The sequence below is a fragment of the Hyaena hyaena genome, unplaced genomic scaffold (assembly GCF_003009895.1).
Source record: "Hyaena hyaena isolate Hyena2069 unplaced genomic scaffold, ASM300989v1 scaffold_455, whole genome shotgun sequence".
NCBI lineage: Eukaryota > Metazoa > Chordata > Mammalia > Carnivora > Hyaenidae > Hyaena > Hyaena hyaena.
In genome coordinates, this window is record NW_024081089.1 from 145212 (window position 1) to 167856 (window position 22645).

A 22645-nucleotide genomic window follows, 5' to 3' on the forward strand; every position below is an offset into this window, starting at 1 on the left:
ACAAATCAATTCCCACTATACGTATTACACACCCCAGTGGCAGAGGCCATTTATTATCCTTTTGATGGTCATACTCTTTGTACATAATCAAGAAAGATTACAGGGGAAAGAAAGAACAGTTGAAATGTGGCTGAAGATATTGTAGAACGGCACTGCATTTTATAATATGCCTTGCATGTATACAAGAATAAAAGAGAGGCTCTCTTTCAAGAAAGTGTTGAAACACAGATGCAGAATTTTCTTTTGAATGAAATATATTTCAAGAACAGCTTATGGAGAGAGAGTTGTGGATGGGATTCTCTGTCAGTACTCACTTAGATTTCAGGTGCAAATTCGAAATGATTAAGGGAAATGGACTGTCTTTCTCATATGGGAATTGTCTGCAAGGCTCTACTTGACAAGTTTTGTTCACCTAACAAGCTGGTTGATCCTTCTTTTTATTTGGCATCATCTGGCTTCAACTAATGCCTTTATTAATTTCTAACTTTGAAGTCTATAATTTTTCACATTCTAAATGATTGATTCCAGGTTTTTCCTAAGTCTTTGGATCCAGATATTACAGTTACCATTGTTGAGTGAACAAGTAAAATCAAATATTGAAGTGTGTTAACCAGGTACAAAGTAATTGAGTATTTTGAATTCGATATAAATGATATATAATGAAATTTTAGTGTTATTTGTCCTGACTCGAATGCCCCAGAAACAAATATGCATATCTGAATGTGGATGGGAAACATTTATCAGCGAAACTAATGGCAAAAGTATGACTTTATAGTGGGTTCTGTGAATAAACACTTAAACTGCTTAGTCATTTATATCAATGGGTATAAAAAGAGCAGTGGAAATTTTCAAAGGTCAAATAAGCTACTGTCTCTTCTGTTTTGCATCATTTGAGATTTTCTGGTGTTTTGCAAACAACACAATGCCAAATCTGTCTTTGATTTTCTCTTCTCTTTGAAGATGCAAAACAGCAATGGAATAATTCGCTGAAGAGGAGCCTGCAGAGAATATTTTGCTTAAGGAGTGTAGAAAGTTTTGAGTTGCATTTCACATGATGATAAATGGAGTAAGGTATTCTGGAATCCTCCTATGAAGACTCTATTGCCATCAGTAAACCAAAAGCTCTTAGGGGCCTGTTTCCTGTTTAGCTGTTCTCGTTTGTATAATTAAAAAGCAAGCTCAGTACAGACTCGACACGTACTTCTGGGTTAGGTGATGCTCTACACCTTCATGGCAAAATACACACACGAACAACAACAAAGGTACTGTCAATGTCAAATTCAGCGCCTCATTAGTCCTGTGCAGACTAAAAGGCTAAAGTCTTGGATTAGAATTCTAAGAACAATATGGGTATTTTTTTAACCTTTCTGTTGTTGACAGTGTTTTTTCGTCCCCCCCCCCCAAAGACTCTTATTTCGATTGTTTATCTTCTCCTTTTCATGGTACAATTAACATCATATTTAAGAGTCTTCAGAGAGAGATGAGCTTTTGTAAATACAATCTTTTGAATCTCTCTATGAATTCCATTTCTTGTATGTTCTCACACTGCCTCGACTTGCTTTGGTTTTATCATTGTTACTGAACTACTTCCTAACATACTAGCTTTTCCTTTGGTAAGATGTTTTTAATTAGGACCAATATTGGCTGAGGAACTTATTGAATTATTCTGGAAAACTATTATAGTATAGAATCAGAAAAGCTAATCCAGGGTGTGGAACTTAGTGATTATAAAGATCAATTACTGATTCAACAAAACGAACATTTTATTCAGCTGATGATGGTATATACCGATGATATTTACTGCGTGAATTAAATAACATATGCATCTCCTGTTTATATCTCTTTAAAATAAAAGGAATCATCAACTGCTATATTTCTTGGGCATGATGGAAGGCCGACCTATTTCATAGCAGCTCTGGTAAACATTGGAAGAGGGATAAGAGGGTGAAATGGATTGAGTATTTCTTACTTTGTGATGATAGTGCAGAATCTGCACTGTTCAAAATGTTTCACATCTGCTAATTTAGTCATCATACTGACCCTGGGTTATGGGGTACTATTACTAGCCCCTTTTCTATATGAGCAAACTGACACATAGATAGGAATTCTATGTAGACATAGAAGCTCTGGACATTGGACTCAAATGTCCAAAGCTCGTTATTTCTAGTCAGTAAGCTATGGGAACCCTACTATATACTCTCGGTACATGTTTTTGGGATTAGTTGGGGAATGAGTTCTGCCTCTACAGTTATTTTCAGATACTTCCTCATCTTCTTTCCTCCAAAAACTCTAATTTTAGAAACTTTGAAAGCACTCAATATTAAACAGAGGGAGAAAACCAGAGCTAAGTCAGATCACCTTGCCCTTAATTATTGTACATTTCATTTCAACGGAAAATGTATTACTTTAAGAAATAAAAAAAAAGGGGGGGCGCCTGGGTGGCTTAGTCGGTTAAGTGTCCGACTTTCGCTTAGGTCATGATCTCGCGGTTCGTGGGTTCGAGCCCCGCATCGGGCTCTGTGCTGACTGCCAGCTCAGAGCCTGGAGCCTGTTTCAGTCTGTGACTCCCTCTCTCTCTGACCCTCCCCTGCTCATGCTGTCTCTCTCTCTCTCTCTCCTAGAAATAAATAAAGCATTAAAGAAAAGAAATTAAAAAAATTAAGTTTCAAATTCTCATTCCGTATTTTTAGTGGTATATTAACAGTTCATTTCAATTTTTAAAATAAGATAAGGGGCACATGTACATCAATGTTTATAGCAGTACTTTCCGTAATAGCTAAATCATGGAAAGAGCCTACATGTCCATCAACAGATGAATGGATAAAGAAGATGTGGTTTACATATACTGTGGAATACTACTTGGCAAGAAGAAAGAATGAAATCATGCCATTTGCAGCAACATGAATGGAACTGGAGGGTATTATGCTGAGTGAAATAAGTCAGGCAGAGAAAGACAGATATCATATGTTTTCAGTCATATGTGGAACTTGAGAAACTTAACAGAAGACCATGGGGGAAGGGAAAGGGGAAAAACAGTTACAAAGAGGGAGGGAGGCAAACCATAAGAGACTCTTAAAATACAGAGAATAAACTGAGGGTTGATGGCAGTGTTGGGGAGGGAAAAATGCCTGATGGGTACTTGTTGGGATGAGCACTGGGTGTTGTATGTAAGCTATGAACCATGGGAATCTACCCCAGAGCCAAGAACACACTGTACACACTGTATGTTAACCAACTTGACAATAAATTATACTAAAAAATACAATAAAAATAAATAAAATAAGATAATTAACTTTTATATTTTTAATTAAAAAAAATAAACTATTTTTGAGAGTGGGGGCAGAGAGAGAAGGAGACAGATGATCTGAAGCAAGGTCTGTGTTGACAGTGGAGAGCCTGATGTGGGGCTCTAACTCACAAACCTTAAGATCATGACCAGAGCCAAAATCAAGAGTCAGATGCTTAAACACCTGAGCCACCCAGGCGTCCCCAAATAGTTAAACTTTTAACATGTTATAGGCAAATAATAACATCTCATTTTAATAAAAAAGGATCATTGTGGGTAGGTCAGATAAACAGAGATATTATGGATCTTAAAAGACTTTAAAAAATCAGTTCATTATTTATACTAGTTCTTTTTCATATTTCTTTTAAAAAATTTTATTGTTGTAAAATACACATAACATAAAAATTTATCATCGTAATCATTTTGAAGTACTGTTCAGCAGTGTCAAGTACATTCACATCATTGTGCAGCCGATCTCCAAAACTTCTCTTGCAAAACAGAAACCTTATAGCACCAGACCCCTCTCCCACCCCAGACCCTGGAAAACTTCATTCTACTTTCTATCTTTGTGCATTTGACTTTTCTAGCTACCACACATAAATTAATCTTACAGTATTTGTCTCTTTATGACTGGCTTAATTCATTTAGCATAATGTCCTCTGGATTGAGCCACGTGGTAGCACGTGTTAGTTTCCTTTCTTTTTAAGGCCGAATAATATTTCATTTGATGGACACTTGGGTGGCTTCTACCTTTTGGCTGTCTTGAATAATGTGGCTATGAATATGGGTGTGGAAATACTGGTTTGAGATTCTGCTTCTGCTTTGAATTCCTTTGGCCACATACCCAGAAGGGGTATTGGTGGATCATATGTTAATTCTATATTTCATTTTTTGAGGACTTGCCATGCATTCTGTGTTCCCATAGTAATTGCTTCATTTTATGTTCTTACCAACTGTGCACAAGAGTTCCTACTTTTTCACATCCTCATCAACACTTGTTATTTTATGGCTTTCCTTTTTCTTTTCCTCCCTTCTTCTTCTTCCTCTTCTTCTCCTTTTCCTCCTTCCCCTCCTTCTCCTTCTTCTTTTTTTTCAATTTTTTAATTATTGACAGTAATCATCCTAATAGGTGTGAGGAGATATCTCAATGTGATTTTGATTTCCATTTCTACGTGCACCCTTCTTTCCATGTTCCCTGGGAGTCCTCCATTACAGCCAAATGAAATAGAAATAACTTGAGCCCAAGTATTTGAGGAACAATTTCATTCAATTTGACTTTCACAATGTCTTTATTATCATTTCAAGATATTTTACTGCTGGTTGTACTTTAAGCTCAGGATTCATTATTTCTTTGTTTGCAGCTATTCTCCAGGTGCTGGAGGTACCAGATCTAGAGAATTCTTCAAGCATCTCCATTTTGGGCTGGTGTCAGTGTTTTCGGAACTTCAGTTAGCTGAGTGGCGAAGCCAGAGCTTCTGGTACATCATCCTGCTGATTGCCTCCCTCTGGTTCCTGAGACTGTACCTGCATTACCTTGGCCAGTGGCTTTTCCTCCAGGCCATTTCAACTCCTGTTACAAAGTGAGTGCTTTCCCTGGAAAGTCAAAGGGATGAATTTTCATCTTGATCGGCCAAATGAAAGTGCAAAACTCCTCTCCGTGCATTTAGCACAAGACCTAAAATGCAGGTCTGACTCGAAAAGACAAGAAATGTCTTTATCTAAGGGCAGGAACATCTGTTACATTCTCATCTTCTGGGCCTATATTTACAAATACATAACTGGCACATCGATATTTATTTAAAACTGAGCAGATTCCAGTATGTTCTAATATCTGAGCAGAATCCAAAAAGGAATTTAGCAACAATATTTTATTCGGTTTTGATTATATCAGAGTGACTCAGGCTGAGGGTAGTTTAGAAGTAATGTAAGTATGATTTATCACCCATACGCAGAGAGGCAAAGATTGCTTCTTCTGCAAAGTGATTGAATTCAAACAATTACCAAAGTAAAACTAGGCAGCTTTCTGGGCCATTATACCCTGGAAAAAGATGACACTTTACAAGTTATCTCTCCATAAACATGATTCCATAGACACTATAGATAGACAAACAGATAGAAATCAATATAAGTAAAATTCATTTTCCCAAATGTAGATATTCCAGATAAAAGTAAAGATGTGTGTGTATTTTCAATTAAGGAGACTGCAAACAACCTTCAGACACCATGAAAGAGAAAGCGTGTATATATAGTATACATAAAAAACACAGTTTTTTATCATGTTTTGAAATTAAATCACAAATACATGAATGCTGTATATGCACATTTACATATAATAAATTACTGTATCTTTAAGGGAGAATTTTTACATAGATATTATTTTTCTTCCCTTCTTCTCTGTTTTTTGTTTTTCTCTTTCCCTTTTTTCCTTTGTCTATGTGAGGGCTTCCAAAATAGAAGGGACAAATGTTGTCGAGCTAGTTGCTTTTTGCCAACTGCTTTTTTACTTCTTCAATTAAAAAAAAAGGCACTCTCTCTTTATTGGCTGTTTAAAAAAAAATGGGACTGTGAGAAAAATATCTGGGCAGCCCAGCTATCTGATTTCTTAAGCGTCAGAAGACTCAAGATATGATAGGATATTTTGTTGGCTGTTGTCTAGATCTGTAGGCTCACATCCTAGGCTCCACACTGTGGTTGTGGGATGTGACATTAATGACAGCAACAATGAGCATTTCTTCGGCTCTTAATCTATGTTGGGCAATCTGCTAAGAAATGTACACACATTACTTCATTTGATATTCACAACTGCATAGGAACGAGGCATAAAACTTCCATCAAAGCAAAGGTCAGGGAGTAGATAAAATGAAGAACTCTTTTTCATATTGAGCTGGTAAGTAGGATGCACAATCAGAATTACAAAGGCTGAAATGCAGGGGTGGGGAAACTGAGAGCACAGTGAAGTCTCAATTTGTCTTGGAAAAAAGGCGCCAAAGCCTAGGTCAATCTGTACTGGGCCCACGTGGATTCAACCCTTAGGTTTTTAGGTTGTGTCCGAACAACTAAGAGATACTGTAGTTTTGTTGTGAGCTGAGCATTGTTGTTTTGTATGTAAGGGTCTATCTAAAAGGAATCACAGCAAACTAATCAGGTATGCTAAAACTAGGAAGAATTACTAGACCGATTTGTATTTCTGGTCTCCGGCAGAGGTTGACCTGTTGCTGGGTCCACTGGTATATTTTGCATTTCAAACCCCCTACCTGTCAGTATGTGTTACTTGCAGGGAAATTCTTATAGAACATAGAATACTCTGCTCAGTGGATAGAATTGATATTCTTTCTATTGTTGCCTATGATATAAGAACCGTGGACAAGATAGAATTAGCCTTTTACCGGAAAGTGAGCCCTTGGGGTGTGACTTTGGGGTGGGCAAAGGTGAAGCTTTCTAACACCCGCTCTGGGGGTAGTATCAAACGTCATTTTTTTGTATATTAAAAAAAAGAAAACATGCCATTTAAAAACGATCTTTTATGTCTGGCATCTTGTGTAGTTTCTCTTGTTTACACATACATGTTTGCTTTGTTCTCCCACAGATTCCATTTTTCCCCTTTCACGGTTGAGCTTTGCTACCCACCTTCTTCACTTCACATCAGAGAAGAGTTGCTTGTAGTTGTGGTGGGTCCTTTAATGCTGAATGCCGTGATACTTCCTCTGTTTCTCATCAGACGAGGCTGTCAGCTACTGTTTGTGTCTTCCCCTGATGTCTTGTCAAAGTTAATCATTACCATGGGACTATGGACAGTTCTAGACCCATTGGCCGTGTTTATAGTGGATACTGTCCTCGGGGTAAGTCAAGTAAAATAATCAGGATATGAGTTCTTGACATAGAATTTAGCTTCAGTGCACGAATCAGTTAATGTGGGAGGTTTAAAGAATCATGAACAATTCAGTATGTGTCTTAAATTGAAGTTATTAAGTTTTCCGCATGATAAAAAAATTATGGATGTCTATTATTATCATTGGATGTGTTTTTAGCATCTTAAGAGAACATTTGCAAAATAAGCAAGAAATAATGGTGGAGGGCAGATCCAAACTAATTGGTGCGTTTTCAAAAAACTATGCTAGAGAAGTTTTATTTATAACTTTTGTTGGTAACTTACTTTTAAGTAGTAATGATCTTCACAGCCAAACTTTATTAAAAAAGTAATCATACAGTGGTTCCTTCAGTTGGTTAGATGATTTATTTGCTTTGTGATCTAATACTCTTCTGTAATAAGTGTACTCAAGAAGAAGAAGAGCTTTTTAGACATTTTAAGTGATAAATAAAATTTAAAAACTTAGTCTGTAGGCATTTATTTTGACTTTTGTGATGCTGACAAAAGGGAAGGAAATCTGAATTTTAACTAAATTTTTGTACTGTAGATCTGGCTATGAAATGTAACCCCAAGCAAGAGAGCAGATGGGTACTACAAATAAATCAATATGATCAAATATTCATTTAAAAATTATCTTAATTTATCAAATAATATTCTACAATTGGCAGATCTCTCTTATCAGGAAGAAAAAGAAAAGGTTCCCAATGGGTTTCCATGTGTTCAGACATTATTCATTGTGCCAAGCAGATCATAGACATGGGGCATGTTGATGGACTCCACTTGTTAACAGTGTTTGAAACGTGCTTTTAGAACTCAAGGCCAAATTGGGGTGCCTGGGTGGCTCAGTCGGTTAAGAGTCCAACTTCGGCTCAGGTCATGATCTCACGGTCCATGGGTTTGAGCCCCGCATCAGGCTGTATGCTGACAGCTAGCTCAGAGCCTGGAGCCTGCTTCAGATTCTGTGTCTCACTTTCTCTCTGATCCTCCCCTGCTCACGCTGTCTCTCTCTCTCTCTCTCTCAGAGATAAATAAAATATGAAAAAAAAAAAAAGAACTCAAGACCAAATTGCTGTTCAAACTGCATCGTGAAGCTAGCGTCCTGGGCGCTGTGGATGGGCAAAGCCAGTCACTGCTTTATTTCTCTCAGGTCACATGATGCTACAGCAGGTTTTCTTTTTTTTTTTTTTTAAGAGCCTGGAACAAGGGTTTCATCTTCATTTATTTATTTATTTTAACGTTTTATCCATTTCTGAGGGAGAAAGAGAGAGAGACAGCGTGAGCAGGAGAGGGTCAGAGAGAGAGGGAGACACAATGTGAAACAGTCTCCAGGCTCTGAGCTAGCCGTCAGCACAGAGCCCGATGTGGGGCTTGAACCCATGAACTATGAAATCATGACCTGAGCCAAAGTTGGACGGTTACCGACTGAACAACTCAGGCGCCCCTATAGCAGGTTTTCTCAGCTCTCATGTGTTTGCCTCACCTGGGGATCTTATTAAAATGCAAATCCTGATTCAGCAGCTGGAGTCTGAGATTCTGCATTTTAACAGATTCCTAGGTGATACCAAAGATGTAGGCACCACAGACCAGACGGCACTGTGACAAGATGCTAGATGTTTTCCTAAGAAGGCCTCTCCCTCTCCTGGGTTTGCTAGATGGGGCTTTCGCCTCCTCAGGGTTCCTGAGTTGTTCTTAAGAAGACTGGGACCTAGATGTAATGAATCCATTAATGGTTTGTTAGGCTTTGTGTGGGGATTCTGTCAGCTTCTTTTGGATTAGAATGACCTCTGCTAGAATGGCTTAGAACCTGCAGACAAGTGCAGTAGTTGACCCTGTAGCCATGTAGATCATTTAACATTATTAAAATGAATTAAGATCAGTGCACCTTAAACCTACTGATGTATCTAGTTTCTAGTCTCACTGCTGAAGATTGGAGGAAGAGCCTCATACCAAGGAAAGTTGATCAGTGTTTGGAAGGCTTACTTGTTTCCATGTTCTAACCTGCAACCACTCTCTGAAGCCTCAGTATCATCTAACACCTTGATGACAGGTCAAAAGTGGTTGTGTTTTCAACTCCATCTTTAAGTGCTTCCACCCTGATCAGTGGCCGCTTTTCTGATTCTGAGTGGATAAGCTGGGGCCACTTTGTCCACATTCCTACTTCCCTCCGACCTCAGGTTCGAGAGGATGAGACCACGCCCTCAAGGTTGGTTGAGCAGGAAGTGTAGAGCAGAGTGCTATGGACGTGCCATTCTGGTAAGATCATGTTCTGTGGCATCTCACAATGCCTCCCAGAGGCCTGACGTGCCTATTGAGCAGATGGGGTGCCAGTGTGATCCACAACACCACGTGTGAGACCATTTGGGGAGGATGGGCAGCGATGCCGATCATCTTCTGCGATCTCATCGGACAGAATGTCTGCATCCCTCCTGAAATGGCTTTCCGTATTCCATCCGAGTCCTCTAGAGATATTAATAGCTGAATGGTCCACTGTATCAAAGGCAGCTGACAAAATGAGCAGTCTTAATTTACTCTGGGGCCTCTGATGTAATCTATAGGAAAGTAGCCTCTAGCAGGGCCCTCTCAGAACCAGTTCAGAGGTCTGTAACCTGATGGAAGATGACTTGGATTCTAATAGATGAGCACAGCACCCATAGCCTTCTCCACTTGGAAAGAAAAGCTGAAGGCTCATTCCCAATCTGCACAATTATTGATTCTCCAATTAGAATCCATCATGCTTCATTGCAGATGACATCTAACTTTGCTGTCTTTAAAAAAACTTTGAAGCTGCATGTAACCCACAGAGCAACAGTGTTGGAGTCGGCACATGGACACTCTCATTAGTTAAACCTAAATACACATTTTAACATGCTCTGCAGGGTCACCTAGGTGGCTCAGTAGGTTGAGTGTCTGATTTCAGCTCAGGTCACGATCTCAGGGTTCAAGGGTTCGACCCCCACATCGGGCTCTGTGCTGACAGCTCAGGGCCTGGAGCCTGCTTCGGGTTCTGTGTCTCCCTCTCTTTCTCTCCCTCCCCTGTTCATGCTTTGTCTCTCTCTTAAAAATAAGTAAACATGTTTTAAAAAGCTCTCTGGTGATGTAATAGCATACCAAGTTTGGAGGTACTTTTCTAAAGCAGTGGTTCACGAAACTAGGTCATTGGGCCAATAACCATCAGTTTTACCAGGGAACTTAATTGTGATGCAAACTGAAATGTAAAATCTCAGGCCCTGCACCAAAACTGTGAGTCAAAAACTCTGGGAAGGACCCCAGTCTCTGAGAAGAGGCTACTGTGTTTTAACAAGTCTTCCAGATGATTCTCATGCTCATTAAATTTAGAGAGCTACTGCTCCACATGACTTCATAGTTATCATAGACTGAATGTCACTCATGAGATTGGAGTTGTCTGAGTTCATATTTCCTGTTTTTTTATCCCTTCCTTTCAGCAGATAAACCTGGGGATCACTTGTTTTGGTTCCTAGTAAGCCAGCCGAGAGAGAGGCTACCTTATTTTCCTGATAGGTTTTGCTCTGGATTCATTTTTTTATGGCATTCTAAAAGGAGATGTGGCAGATGGAATGGTTTGAGGCTGAAGCATTGAGTGGCTGTTGATGGTGCTAATAACATTTTGTTCGTCTCTCAGTTTGCTGGCTCAGTGGTTGGCAATGAATTCCCAGACTCCCACTGATGATATGACAATTCCACTGAGTTCATAAATTCTTTCTATGCCTAAGCCCCAATCTAGATTAAAAAGTAGAGGAAGCATTTGCTATTGAATGTTTTAATTGATCAGCATATATTTATTGACTATATAATCTTTGAACAGGATTTTATTTTTATTTTTTTAAGTTCATTTATTTGACAGATGGAGAGAGATATATATTGGGTGTGGGGGAGGGGCAGAGGGAGACAAAGGGAGGGAGAGAGAATCCCAAAGAAGATCCTAGCTGCCAGCCCAGAGCCCAATGCAGGGCTTGAACTCGCAAAACCCTAACATCATGTCCTAGCCGAAACCAAGAGTCGAATGCTTAACCAACTGAGCTACCCAGACACCCCTCTCTGCACACTATTTTAAAAGAAATGGAATAAGTTTGAGGTTGTTTCTGCTATCACTATAGATAGTGAGATAAGAACATTACATAAGAACCAGGCTCAAACAAGGGTAGAATACACGTGTCTTCATTCAGCAAATCATTCTTGAAAATTCATTGGAAATGATCATGGAGTAATAGAAAAAGCTTAGTAATAGAGCAATTTCCAAGGGGGAACTGGGTTCTGGTCCCAGTTCTGCCATTTGTCAGCTGGATAACGTTGGAGAAGTCAGTTAACCTCTTCAGTCTTCAACTTCATATGTATCACAAAAAAAAGTAATAATATAGTAACACCTACCTTGCTCATTTCACAGTATTGTTGGGACAGCCAACTGGAAATACACTTTGAGAAATATAAGGCATCACCCATAAAAGAAGAAAGGAATGAGGACAAAGATTGTAATGAAGTGATACGACATGTGATCTGTGTACAGTATGAGGTATAACAGCCATGGCCCCAGTGACCCAGGCAGGAACTTACCACCAGCTGGAGAATCACACACAAAGATGAAGCATGGGCAGTGTGTTCTGAATGCCATCTGGTGGGCCTATCATCATTCCATTATGCCCTTTAAATCTTTGCTCAAATGACATCTTTTCAGATTGCCGTATTCAATAACACACCCCCATCCCTCCTATACTTTTTTCTGCTTTACGATTTTCTTTGAGATTCTATCTTCTACTATACCATATGTATTACTTAATCTTACTTACATGCTTACTATCACTTCCTTTCTCCCCCACCCCCAACTTAAATGTAAGCTCCAAAAAATAGGGCTTTTCTCTAATTTTATTCACTCTTTTATCTTCAGAGCTTAATGATGCATGGTGGGCATTCACAACAATGTGTATGGATCAAATGAATGATAAGCATCTATTGATTAGATGATGTTGTTGGCACCAAATTTATATCTTTTTTTTTTTCCATCAGTGAATACTGTGTCAATTTCTTTCTTTAAGAAATAGCAGGAAGGTTAGATCTAGAAGAGGAGAAATCTATGTCAACACTTAACAGATCTTCTGCCTAAAGTCCAAGTGACAGATTTGTATTTGGCAAGATTGACTGATTGATTAACAAGTACAGAACATAAAAATCAAAGTTTTGGCGTGATAGTGAAAGAAGCAGCAGTTGAGAGTCAGAAGATCTGCCTTCTAGTCACTGCCCAAATGTGAAAGGATATTTTGGTAAAGCGAAATAACAGATTAACCTCTCTAGGCTTCTGATTTTATCTATACATACATGATATAGATTAGTTTTGAATATGCCCCTTTAAGCTATACTTATATAATTGCCTTTTTAAAAAGTGAAGAAATTTTTTCTTCTTTCTTACATTGAAGAAAACATACCTTATTTACATTTATATTGCATATTACTTCCAATTGATATCATTGGAGTCATAATTATAGAACATTTATGTTTTATAAAACTCAAAGGTCAAAGGTGTCAAATGACAGTGTTCTAGATCTTCAACATTTAATATTGTTTTTAAAGACCTCATTGCCTTCTATTTATTTCAAACTCAGTGTAGGATATGCTTTTCGTTGTCTCTTATAAGGACTTATTGTTAAATTGACCTAATGTAAACTTTGGTTTCCAAGTTCACATTAAATAGCCTGATAACTTTTTTATAAGTTTCTAAAATAAGCCATCTATTTTATGCATAGCACAAATTAAATTCCTTTCAAATCTGCTTCAGAGAGAAAGGGATCTTTCCACCATCATATTTAATTTCTTCATATCTTGTGTTCATTAAATTCAGAAGTTAATAGTACATAAATAATACATGGCTTTTACTTTATGAATTGCATGTAGAGTGTACACATTTAAAAGCTTATAGGGAAAATGAGGGGGAAAAAAACCCTATCAAACCAGCCATGCAAATCAAGTCTTTTTCTTTTCTTTTACATAGCTGAAGATCTGGTGATCTTTAGTACCTTGAAAATTTAATGTAAATACAAATTATGGTATCCTATGGATTTTGTGTATAAAATTAATCTCACTTGATGATCAGTGTTTCCATCCTTATTTATTTTTTGATGTTTTATTTATTTCTGAAAGAGAGAGTGTGTACACATGAGCAGGGGAGGGTCAGAGAGAGAGGGAGATACAGAATCTGAAACAGACTCTAGGCTCTGAGCTGGCTGTCAGCACAGAGCCTGATGTGGGCCTTGAACCCATAAACTGTGAGATCATGACCTGAGCCAAAGTCAGATGCTTAACCGACTGAGCCACCCAGGCACCCCTCCATCCTTACTTTTTAATTTTGTATTTTGTTTTCTCAGCGGCTTACACAGCATGGGGAGACTCCTGTAGCTGATGCAGCAAAGCTGTACTGGGTGTTTGTAAGGACCATGCAGTCGGGAATTCTTGGTGTAATGCTCACAGTGCTAATTTACATCCTCCTGTTCATCATTTCTTCTTTGATTTTATATGTGTATTGTCTCAGGTAAGGAGCTTCAATCCTCTTGGGTCTTCAGAGTTTTCAGTCTTGTTCTGCAGTGAGGCTGTGAGACTAGGGTTAAAGAAGAGAAGTCAGAACCATGTCTGCATGTCTAAGATAGAAATGTCCTTGGTCGTTTGTAGCAACTATCATGGAGACTAGCTGAGAAATTAATTGACTTTTGGGGAAAGAAGATTTCTCCATAATAGAGAGATCACATTTTTTCATAAATCATTATACTTAGTGCTTCAAACTAGGGGCCAGCAAGAAACAAGGAGTAATCCCGTGATATTCAATAATATTATGGTTAATTTCCTGGGAAGCTTATGTAAAATTCTTTTTTTCTCCTTCCTCCAACTCACTTTCCATTCTTCCCACCCCTGCCAAAATCACCAATAGAAGGATCATCCTTCACCTTTATCCTGAATATCACAGGGTTTGGCTTTCCAGGTAGGTCGCTCATTTGGCAAGCAATGCATGTGCCTGAAGAAAGATGAGAAAAGCAACAAACTTGAGGCAGTATAAAAAGGGCTAGGAATATATTTCACTCTGTTGATGGTTTCCTGTGTTGTGTAGAAGCTTTTGAGTTTGAAATAGTCTTATCCAGTTTTGCTTTTGTTGCCTGTATTTTTAAAAGCCATTTTCATATCCATGTAATCATTGCCAAATACAACATCATGAAACTTTCTCCTTCTGTTTTTTTTAATAGAACTGTATAGAATTTTTATAGTTCAAGGTCTTATATTTAAGTCTTTAATCCATTTTGAATTGATTTTTGTGTGTTATGTGAGGTAAGGGTCCAATTTCATTCATTTGCATGTGGGTGTCCAGTTTTCCCAGCACCATTTGTGAAAAGACCATCATTTACCCATTGTGTATTCTTGGCACCCTTGTTGAAGATTGGTTGACTGTAAATGCATGGATTTATTTCTGGGCTCTCTAGACTGTTCTATTGGTATAAATGTCTGTATTTATGCCAGTACTACACTGTCTTAATTACTGTAGCTTTTAATATAATCCAACAACTCCACTTCTAGAGATTTATCTGAAAGAAATACAGTAAGGATCTCAAAGAGATATTAGCATTCCCATGTTCATTGCAGCATTATTCACAATAGCCAAGATAGAGAAACAACCTACAAGTTCAACAGAAGATGGATGGATAAAGCAAATGTTGTGGACACCCAGCTTTGGAATATTATTCAGCTTTGGAAAAGAAGGACATCTTGTAATATGTGACAATGTGAAAGAACCTTGAGAACATTATGCTAAATGAAATAAGCCAGTCACAGAAGGACAAATACTGCATGATTCCACTTATATGAAGTATCTAAAATAGTCAAAGTCATAGTAGCATAGAGTGGAATGGTGGTTGTCAGAGTCTAATGGGGAGGGAGAAATAGAGAATTGCTTTTCAATAGACATAAAGTTTCACTTAAGGAAAATGATGAAGTTCTGAGATCTTCTGTATACCATGATGCCTATAATTAACAATATTATGCACTTAAAAATTATTAAGAGAGTAGATTTCATGTTACATGTTCTTACCATAATGAAAGAAGAAAAAAGTGCGAGAAAGAAGTCAACACAAGTGTCTCTGAGAGCAGAGAGAAAAGGAAACAAGACAGGTCTGGAGGAAGATTGGGGCAGGAACCAAACACATCAGTGAAAATATAACCCTTGAGTAATTTTCAGAAGTTTCATGTAATTTGGCTGGAGAAAAACAGAAGAAATCATGTTCATGGGCAAAGGGGAGATATATGAACCCACATGATCATGAGAAAGTATGACATATTTGACCATTCCAAGTTTTTTTAATATGTCTGGAGCATAGGATATGAAACAGTAGTAGCTGGCTGAGATAAGATTAGAAAGGTATTCAGGGACTAGATGATAAAATTATTGAGTGTCAGGGTGCCTGGGTGGATTAGTCAGTTGAGCTTCTGTCTCTTGATTTGGGGTCAGATCGTGATCCCAGAGTTGTGAGAGCAAACCCTACATTGGGTTTTGCATCATCCCTGAGTAAGGCTCTGTGCTGAGCATGGAGCCTACATAAGATTTTCTCTCCCTCTCCCCATCTGCCCTTTTTCTGCATGCTCTCTCTCTCTCACAAAAAAAAATATTGAATATCATGTTGTGGAGCCTGAATTTGTTCTAATGGTAAAGTAAAAAGATTGGAAGAATTTAAAGAACTTTAATTTTGGGCCAATCACTCTATGAATAGTAGGGAAAGTGGATTTAATAGTGGTCAGGCTGAACTAAGGGAAATCCAGTGAGAAAGCCATTTTAATAGTTTAAGCAGAGTATAAAGAGTCTTAACTAAAAAGAATGACATGGGAAATGGACAGGTGTGACTTACTGAAGAAATAGTTGACACACAATACAACTTTTGGCCTTGATGGCAGTTGAAGGTGAAGGAAAGGATGACATTTAGTGTAACCTTAAGTTTTGGAGTTGGGTAGAAAGGTGGGTGGTGGTAGCATTCTCAGAGACAGAGGTTACAGAGATTAGACATTTAGAGGTGGTAGACCGTGAGTTAAGTTTTCATTTATAGACCTTAAGGTATCTTTGATGTTGTCAAGGGAAAAAAACATCATAAGAAGTTGTATAGATGAGTGTGGAGCTCAGGGAAACAATAATGACCATGAATTCATGTGGAGGAAGTCTTGAGTTTCATTGCTTTGTAGGGTAGATGCTTGATTGCAGTAGGCTGAGTGAAGAATAAGGACATAGAGTCAGGACTTACTGACTACACACACACACACACACACACACACAGCTATGTTGTAAATGGAAAATGGTTAGAAAAAGATATTTTTTAAAAAACTGTGGTTTTTAACATGGGTGTGATTTGCATATATTTATATGCACATATGAAAATTCTAAAAGAAGGAAAAATATTGCAAATGCCTAAGCAAGGGAGGGTAACTGAGCAAAGAGGTCTCTGAAGACATGAGGTAGAGCACATATGGAGGCAAACTCAGGATTTAGGAAAAGAATCTTGTCACTTGATGTGATAAGGGAAGAGATAAGGGTGAGTGCAAGAGCATGGAGGTTGGTGGCGGGGCCCTGAGGCAATTCACATCTGATAGCCATTATGATTTTCTGTGAAATGGGAGAGGAGCTCACTCCTCAATTCTTCCTTTCTTAGATCAATAACATAGCTGTAGTAAAGTTGCACTTCCTTTCCTGGGGAAGGAAAGAAAACCTTCTCTGATCATTCAGTTTCCATTTGACCACAGTTAGTGGCCCCAGGCAAAGATGTTCATTTGCTAGATTTCTCGCATTTTCTTGTGTAACCTGGTAAGGATGACACATATGTGTAGTTGTTACAAGAGGCTCCACAAGAAGCATTACTCTATTATTTAAAATGACTGGGTCTCCTAGAGAAGCAAAAGAAATCCAATAGTATGTGGTACAGTTTAGACTTTCGTAGGATTAAAAACGTATCAGATAATGTTCTGTACCATTTATTACCACATCAGTATACCTCTTCCAACTTAAAATAAGGTGAATGTTTGCAATCAAGCATTTCTTTGTCCAAGGTTCCCATTTTTATTATTAAGATTACTTGTCAAATATGGGAAAATGAGCATAGAATTTATGTACCGAATAACCAGGATTTAATATTTTGCTGCCTCAAACAAATAGTGGTGGGCTTTAAAATAAAACAGAAGGATTACCCCATGGGAAAGCATGTGTAGGAGGAGTGGGAAGCTCTGTGATGGATGGAAAAATGATTAGAGAAAAACAGAGGTAAACAAAGTGTCTGGATATCATAGAGAACGAGGCTGAAAGAGTCCAGGAGGAATAAACAAGTTTTATTCACTTAGCCCCTCACTGTCTTCCATGCTGGTCCTATTTTATCAGAACCAGGCATGGTCTGTAGCCCTCAGTGTTTGCTTGTGGTTTAGAAGCAGATGCTCTTAAAATTTCTTTCAGGTAGTGATAGAGACAACAGTAATCTCCTACAGGGAAAATACCTGTATTTTTCATAGGCATAAAGTTGCTCTTATATGTCAGCTGAAAGATCTCTCTTTACTGATGTTGCACAACTCCTCAGTCTAAAACGCTGAAATAGCTGAGTGGCCCTGTTCTTCTACACAGCAAGCACTGCCACCAATGGAGGCAAAATGAATTGGGGTTTGCTCTGGCCTAAAAGTAGACCAAAATATGCAAAATCAGAAGGACTCAACATAGTGAAAAAATGCCAATATGGGTTTATGCATGTTGACTGATGTCAGTTAGCATTCTTAATCCAAATATTAAGGCAATGATTCTAAGTCTTCTGGGCTTTTGGTTCAGTCCTGTCAAAACAAGTGATAACGTGGCTAATATTACAGGAACACAAAGGAGATCAAGTCTTTTGTGTAGGCTGTTAACAGAGTTTTGTCTAGGTCTGGGCACCAGGAGCTCTACATTGTAAAGACTGGCTGTAGAACTCCAGATTGGACCTTATTGAGTTTGGCTAATTGCGTCTTATTCCTCTAAGAGCCTGAGTAATTTATCACTGAAGGATTTCTACTAGAAAATTCTCCCTCCTCATAGTTCTAGTAGGAGAGTTGACTTCTGCAAGGAAGTTCTTGACCTGAGTGTAATTATTCGAACTGGATTTTATAGCTCTTAAAAAAGCATTAATCTTTTAAAATCTTTTCCTTATTATAGGAAGACTATGTTATTTAGGGAAAAAATGGACACTACAGAGTAGAATCAAAAAATAAATATAAAAACCACCAATAATGTCACCACCTAGACACAGTGGTGTTAATGTTGTGGTAAACTTATTTCAATTTCTTCCACATATATATTGATTTCTACAAAGCTGAATTTATTCTGTAAGAGTAACTCCATATGATGATTTTAACCTTAATATTCTATGATAGATATTTTCATATTCTTTACTTACTTCATGAGCATTTAATGCTCCCACATTATTTTATACCACATAAGCAGTATAAAATATTTAAATATTTCTTTATTCCTGGATAATAGATTGTTTCTCATTTTTGTGCATCTTATAAATAATTCTGATGAACATCTTATGACTTGGGGTCTTGTTCACATTTTAGATTATTCTTTGAGGAGTGGCCTAGAGACCAAGGCATACTGTCTCAGACAGTATGATGTGTCTAAGACACTTGATAGTATTGCAAAATTGTTTTTTGGAGAAGTTGTATGCTTTCATACACTCCCAGAAGTGCATGGGCAATCTTACCAAATCACATTCACATCATGTGTTAACTTTTTTTAATCTAACAAAAGAATGGGATCTCATCCTTTTCTACACATGATCTCCTTTGTTTCTAGTCACTAAATATTCTTAGCATGCTTATCACTCACTGGTATTTTTTCTTTGCAAATTGCCTTTTAAATGTCCCTTTGTCTTTGCCTTTCTTTCTAAAGAGTATCCAAATATTTTTCTTACTGAGTTATATGAGTTTTATACATAGGACAAAATTACCTCTTTTGCCAGATTTTAACAGATATTTTCTCCATTTGTCCATTAACTTTTAAATGTATTTTTGATTGTTTAGAAAATAGTATTATAATTCATATGCAGTAAAGCCTTTTGATCATTATTAGACTTATTTAATTGTATCTTAAATTAAAAAATATCCTTCCTCATTTTTAAATTCTGTAACTATTTACTTCTATTTTTGTAAAGTTTGAATTTAGGTCATTGAACCCCTTACCATAAGCCACGTAAAATTCATTTGATATGGATAGTTTCAAGATTTAAACAAGGCACCTTTTGTTTTATTTTACTGGTCTTTTCTATAAGTTGGTATTACCTTTAATTAGCTGTTGTGCTATTTAGTTTTATTTTGAGAAATCTTAATTGTCAGCTTACATTTCCAGTATGATAAATGGAGCTCTGCCTTTCTAGAGCCTCTTTTAAAAATTTTACATTAAAAATATTTATTTATTTATTTTTGAGAGACAAAGAGTAGGGGGAGGGGCAGCAAGAGGAGAGAGAGAGAGTCGCAAGCAGGCTCCATGCTGTCAGTGCAGAGCCTGACTTGGAGCTTGAACTCATGAACTGTGAGATCATGACCTGAGCCAAAATCAAGAGTTGGACGCTCAGCTGACTGAGCCACCCAGGCACCCCTAAAAAATTTACATTTTGACCAAACTTTTCTAGATGGCCATGTACAGGCACTGGCATGACAAAAAACTGTGAGGACTATCTACACCTCACAAGGGGTTTTCTTCATTTGTGTCATTGTGATGTCCCTCATAACCCTTCTAGGGAAAGACTTTGTTGATACTATATGGATCCCTCTGCTCTAAATCCTTTATTGGAGTGGTCCAAAAGATCTACAGGCTGCTTACGTATTTCTTTATAACATTCAGAGAATGAAAAAAAAAATCACAATTTAAATGTTAGATTTGTGTAAGCATTTATATTCCTGGGAGCTGTACCCAAACCTGAAAGACTGGTACTCAAGTTCATTAGCTTTTGGGGTGTGAATGTGTCTTCCTAATTATTGACTTAATAGCTACAAATAGCCTTAAACATTTTAGCTGTGGACACTTATTACTTAGGAAAATTAATTTCGATGAAAATAATTAAAGGTAGGTTTTGATGAGGATATTATGAGCATATCCATTGGCTAGAAAAAACGTAAAAAATAATCAAAGATTTTCTACTTTCTGAATCAATCTTCCTTAAAATCAAAGCAAACTATTACTTATCATGTAGAGAAAAAAATTCTCAAAACTCTCTAACTAATATATACCTAAACAATTTTCATACGCCCTGAAATCATCACCTCGTTATGGGCACCTGATGCCCTGACAGGCAGAAATGGAGCACAAAAGTTGAGACATGTTTGTTTGGGAATAGATTGAATTAAAAGACATGGATGCTACATTGTGTCAGCTTTAGCAAACTGAATGATTGTAACCAAATTAGGTAATTGCTGTGGGTCCAGATAATTGATTGATCATTCATTAACCAAAAACCCATCAGTATCCCTACTATGTGCCTTAAGCCCCTAAGCTTTTTGGTGGGGGCACTTGAGTTTATGCTATATGCTGATTCCCCTTTTGTCTTTTCTTTAGCAAGTAGAAGGATCTATTTCTACCCCAACTAACTCCACTTCTCTCTCAAAAATAAATACATTAAAAAAATCATAAACCTATGAACGAGCTATCTCTGGAAATGGGAGTAGAGGGGACTTCCTATTGCATGATTGTTTTTATTTTCTAGATCTCTTTTCTGTTTTTTTTAAAGTATTTCCCCCTTTTCATTTCATTTCTCTTTTTTATTCTTTTTTGTATTTCTCTTTTTCTCTATTTAGTATAATTTCAAACCAAAGCCATTTGAATTTAAATTAGTATTAAACAGAACGGTGAGCATTCAAGTGTTTCTAAAATGCCAACAAAAGCTTTCTCCATACATATAAAAACTTTAATGTTACACAGTTCATTTAAAATGTCCAACAAGTCTGCTAAAGAATACGTGAGCAGGGGTTCCTGGGGGGCTCAGTCGGTTAAGCATCCAACTCTTGATTTTGGCTCAGGTCAAGATCACAGGGTTCTTGGGATCGAACCCTCTGTAGTGCTCTGCGCTGACAGTGCCAACTCTGCTCTCTCTCTGACCCTCCCCCACCTAAACTTTTTTCACATGTTCTTATGTTTTATTTATTCTTAAAAAAATAATACATTTTGGCAAAGATGCTTTTCAGAGCTATACCTGAAGCATTCTAATGTCCTCACACCAGCAGGTAAGTAGTTCTATGAATAAATTGATTACAATATTTATAAAGCCTTACTGCTAAGCTCATTTGTAACTTTTGGAGTTAAGAAGAAGCATCATATCTGATTCTTTTAAATTTATATATATATATTTTCTTCTAAGCTAGCTTAAGTTATTGACTCCATCCTTTTCATGACCCTTAAAATACTGTATTAGCTAAATGTTCACACTTGTCCTTTTTAGCTTTAAAAGAAATGTCACATTTTAGGTTTCTGTAAATGACCCACATTCGGTTGTGAACCAAACGTAATAGCTTCTGCCATTCACCAGGCAGTGAATTGCTTCAAATGTAGGACACAGGGCAGAGGACTTTGTAAATTACTTTGTTTCATTGGCCATCATCAGAACCTGTGGTATAATATGTGACCTATTTGTATAAACAATAATGCCTAAGGCTTTATGGACAGGTGGAATACAGTTTTTCTTTTAATTACATTTTGAAGAAATAATTTAAAAATGTAAAATTTTCAGACACTTTGAATAGTTATATTGTTAAAAGAAATCCAAATCTGCAGCCATCATCATGTAATGATATAGACTATCATAACATATTAGCTTTTTATTAAAGAGTAACACAAGCCTATAAAAATTGCTAAAATAACACAATGAACTTCTTCTCCTAATTTCACTAAAGTTTTTCCATATTTGTTTTTCCCTTTCTCTTCTCTCATCTAGTATGATTTAGTATCTTCATTTTTATACGATTCAACCTGATCTTTATATACACATGCTTACAATGGCAGAAAAAGCATGAAACAAAATGTGTATCTGTGTGTGTGTGTGTGTGTGTGTGTGTGTTATTTCTGACCCATTCGAGAATAACAAAGTTTCATGAGTCAATATGGTCATGGAAAGTTTAAACTCCATATTTCATTGACTGTCTCCAATTTGTTGATACAACGTTGCCCAATGCCCAGTTTATTTATGCAATTGAAGCTGTTTTGTCATTAAATGTCTTTATAGAAATGTTCTTAACATTTAGTTGGACTCTAACTTTCTAAAAAGAACTGGAAAAGTGAAAGTTTAAGATATGTACCAACTTTGATCAATATGGCCTGCCTAAATATCCAAATGGAAAAAATAACTCACTTTTGGGTAAATGTTATATTGCTTGACTGATCATATTATCAAATGAATTATATAATTATCAACACTCTATTTTTAAAATTTTGCCCTAATAACTACAGACTATTTTTTCCT

At 37.2% G+C, this 22645-nt stretch overlaps 1 protein-coding gene across 1 annotated transcript in view; it reads left to right on the forward strand.

Moving 5' to 3' along the window:
- Positions 1 to 22645, forward strand: part of LOC120246219 — a gene marked incomplete at its 5' end in the record, with an annotated part of 228496 nt that overhangs the window by 134991 nt on the left and 70860 nt on the right. Inside the window, 3 exons of the mRNA XM_039253656.1 lie at positions 4648 to 4866; positions 6873 to 7125; positions 13526 to 13689. Of these exons, the coding sequence (XP_039109587.1) occupies positions 4648 to 4866; positions 6873 to 7125; positions 13526 to 13689 (636 nt within the window). The remainder of the gene's footprint in view (positions 1 to 4647; positions 4867 to 6872; positions 7126 to 13525; positions 13690 to 22645) is intronic.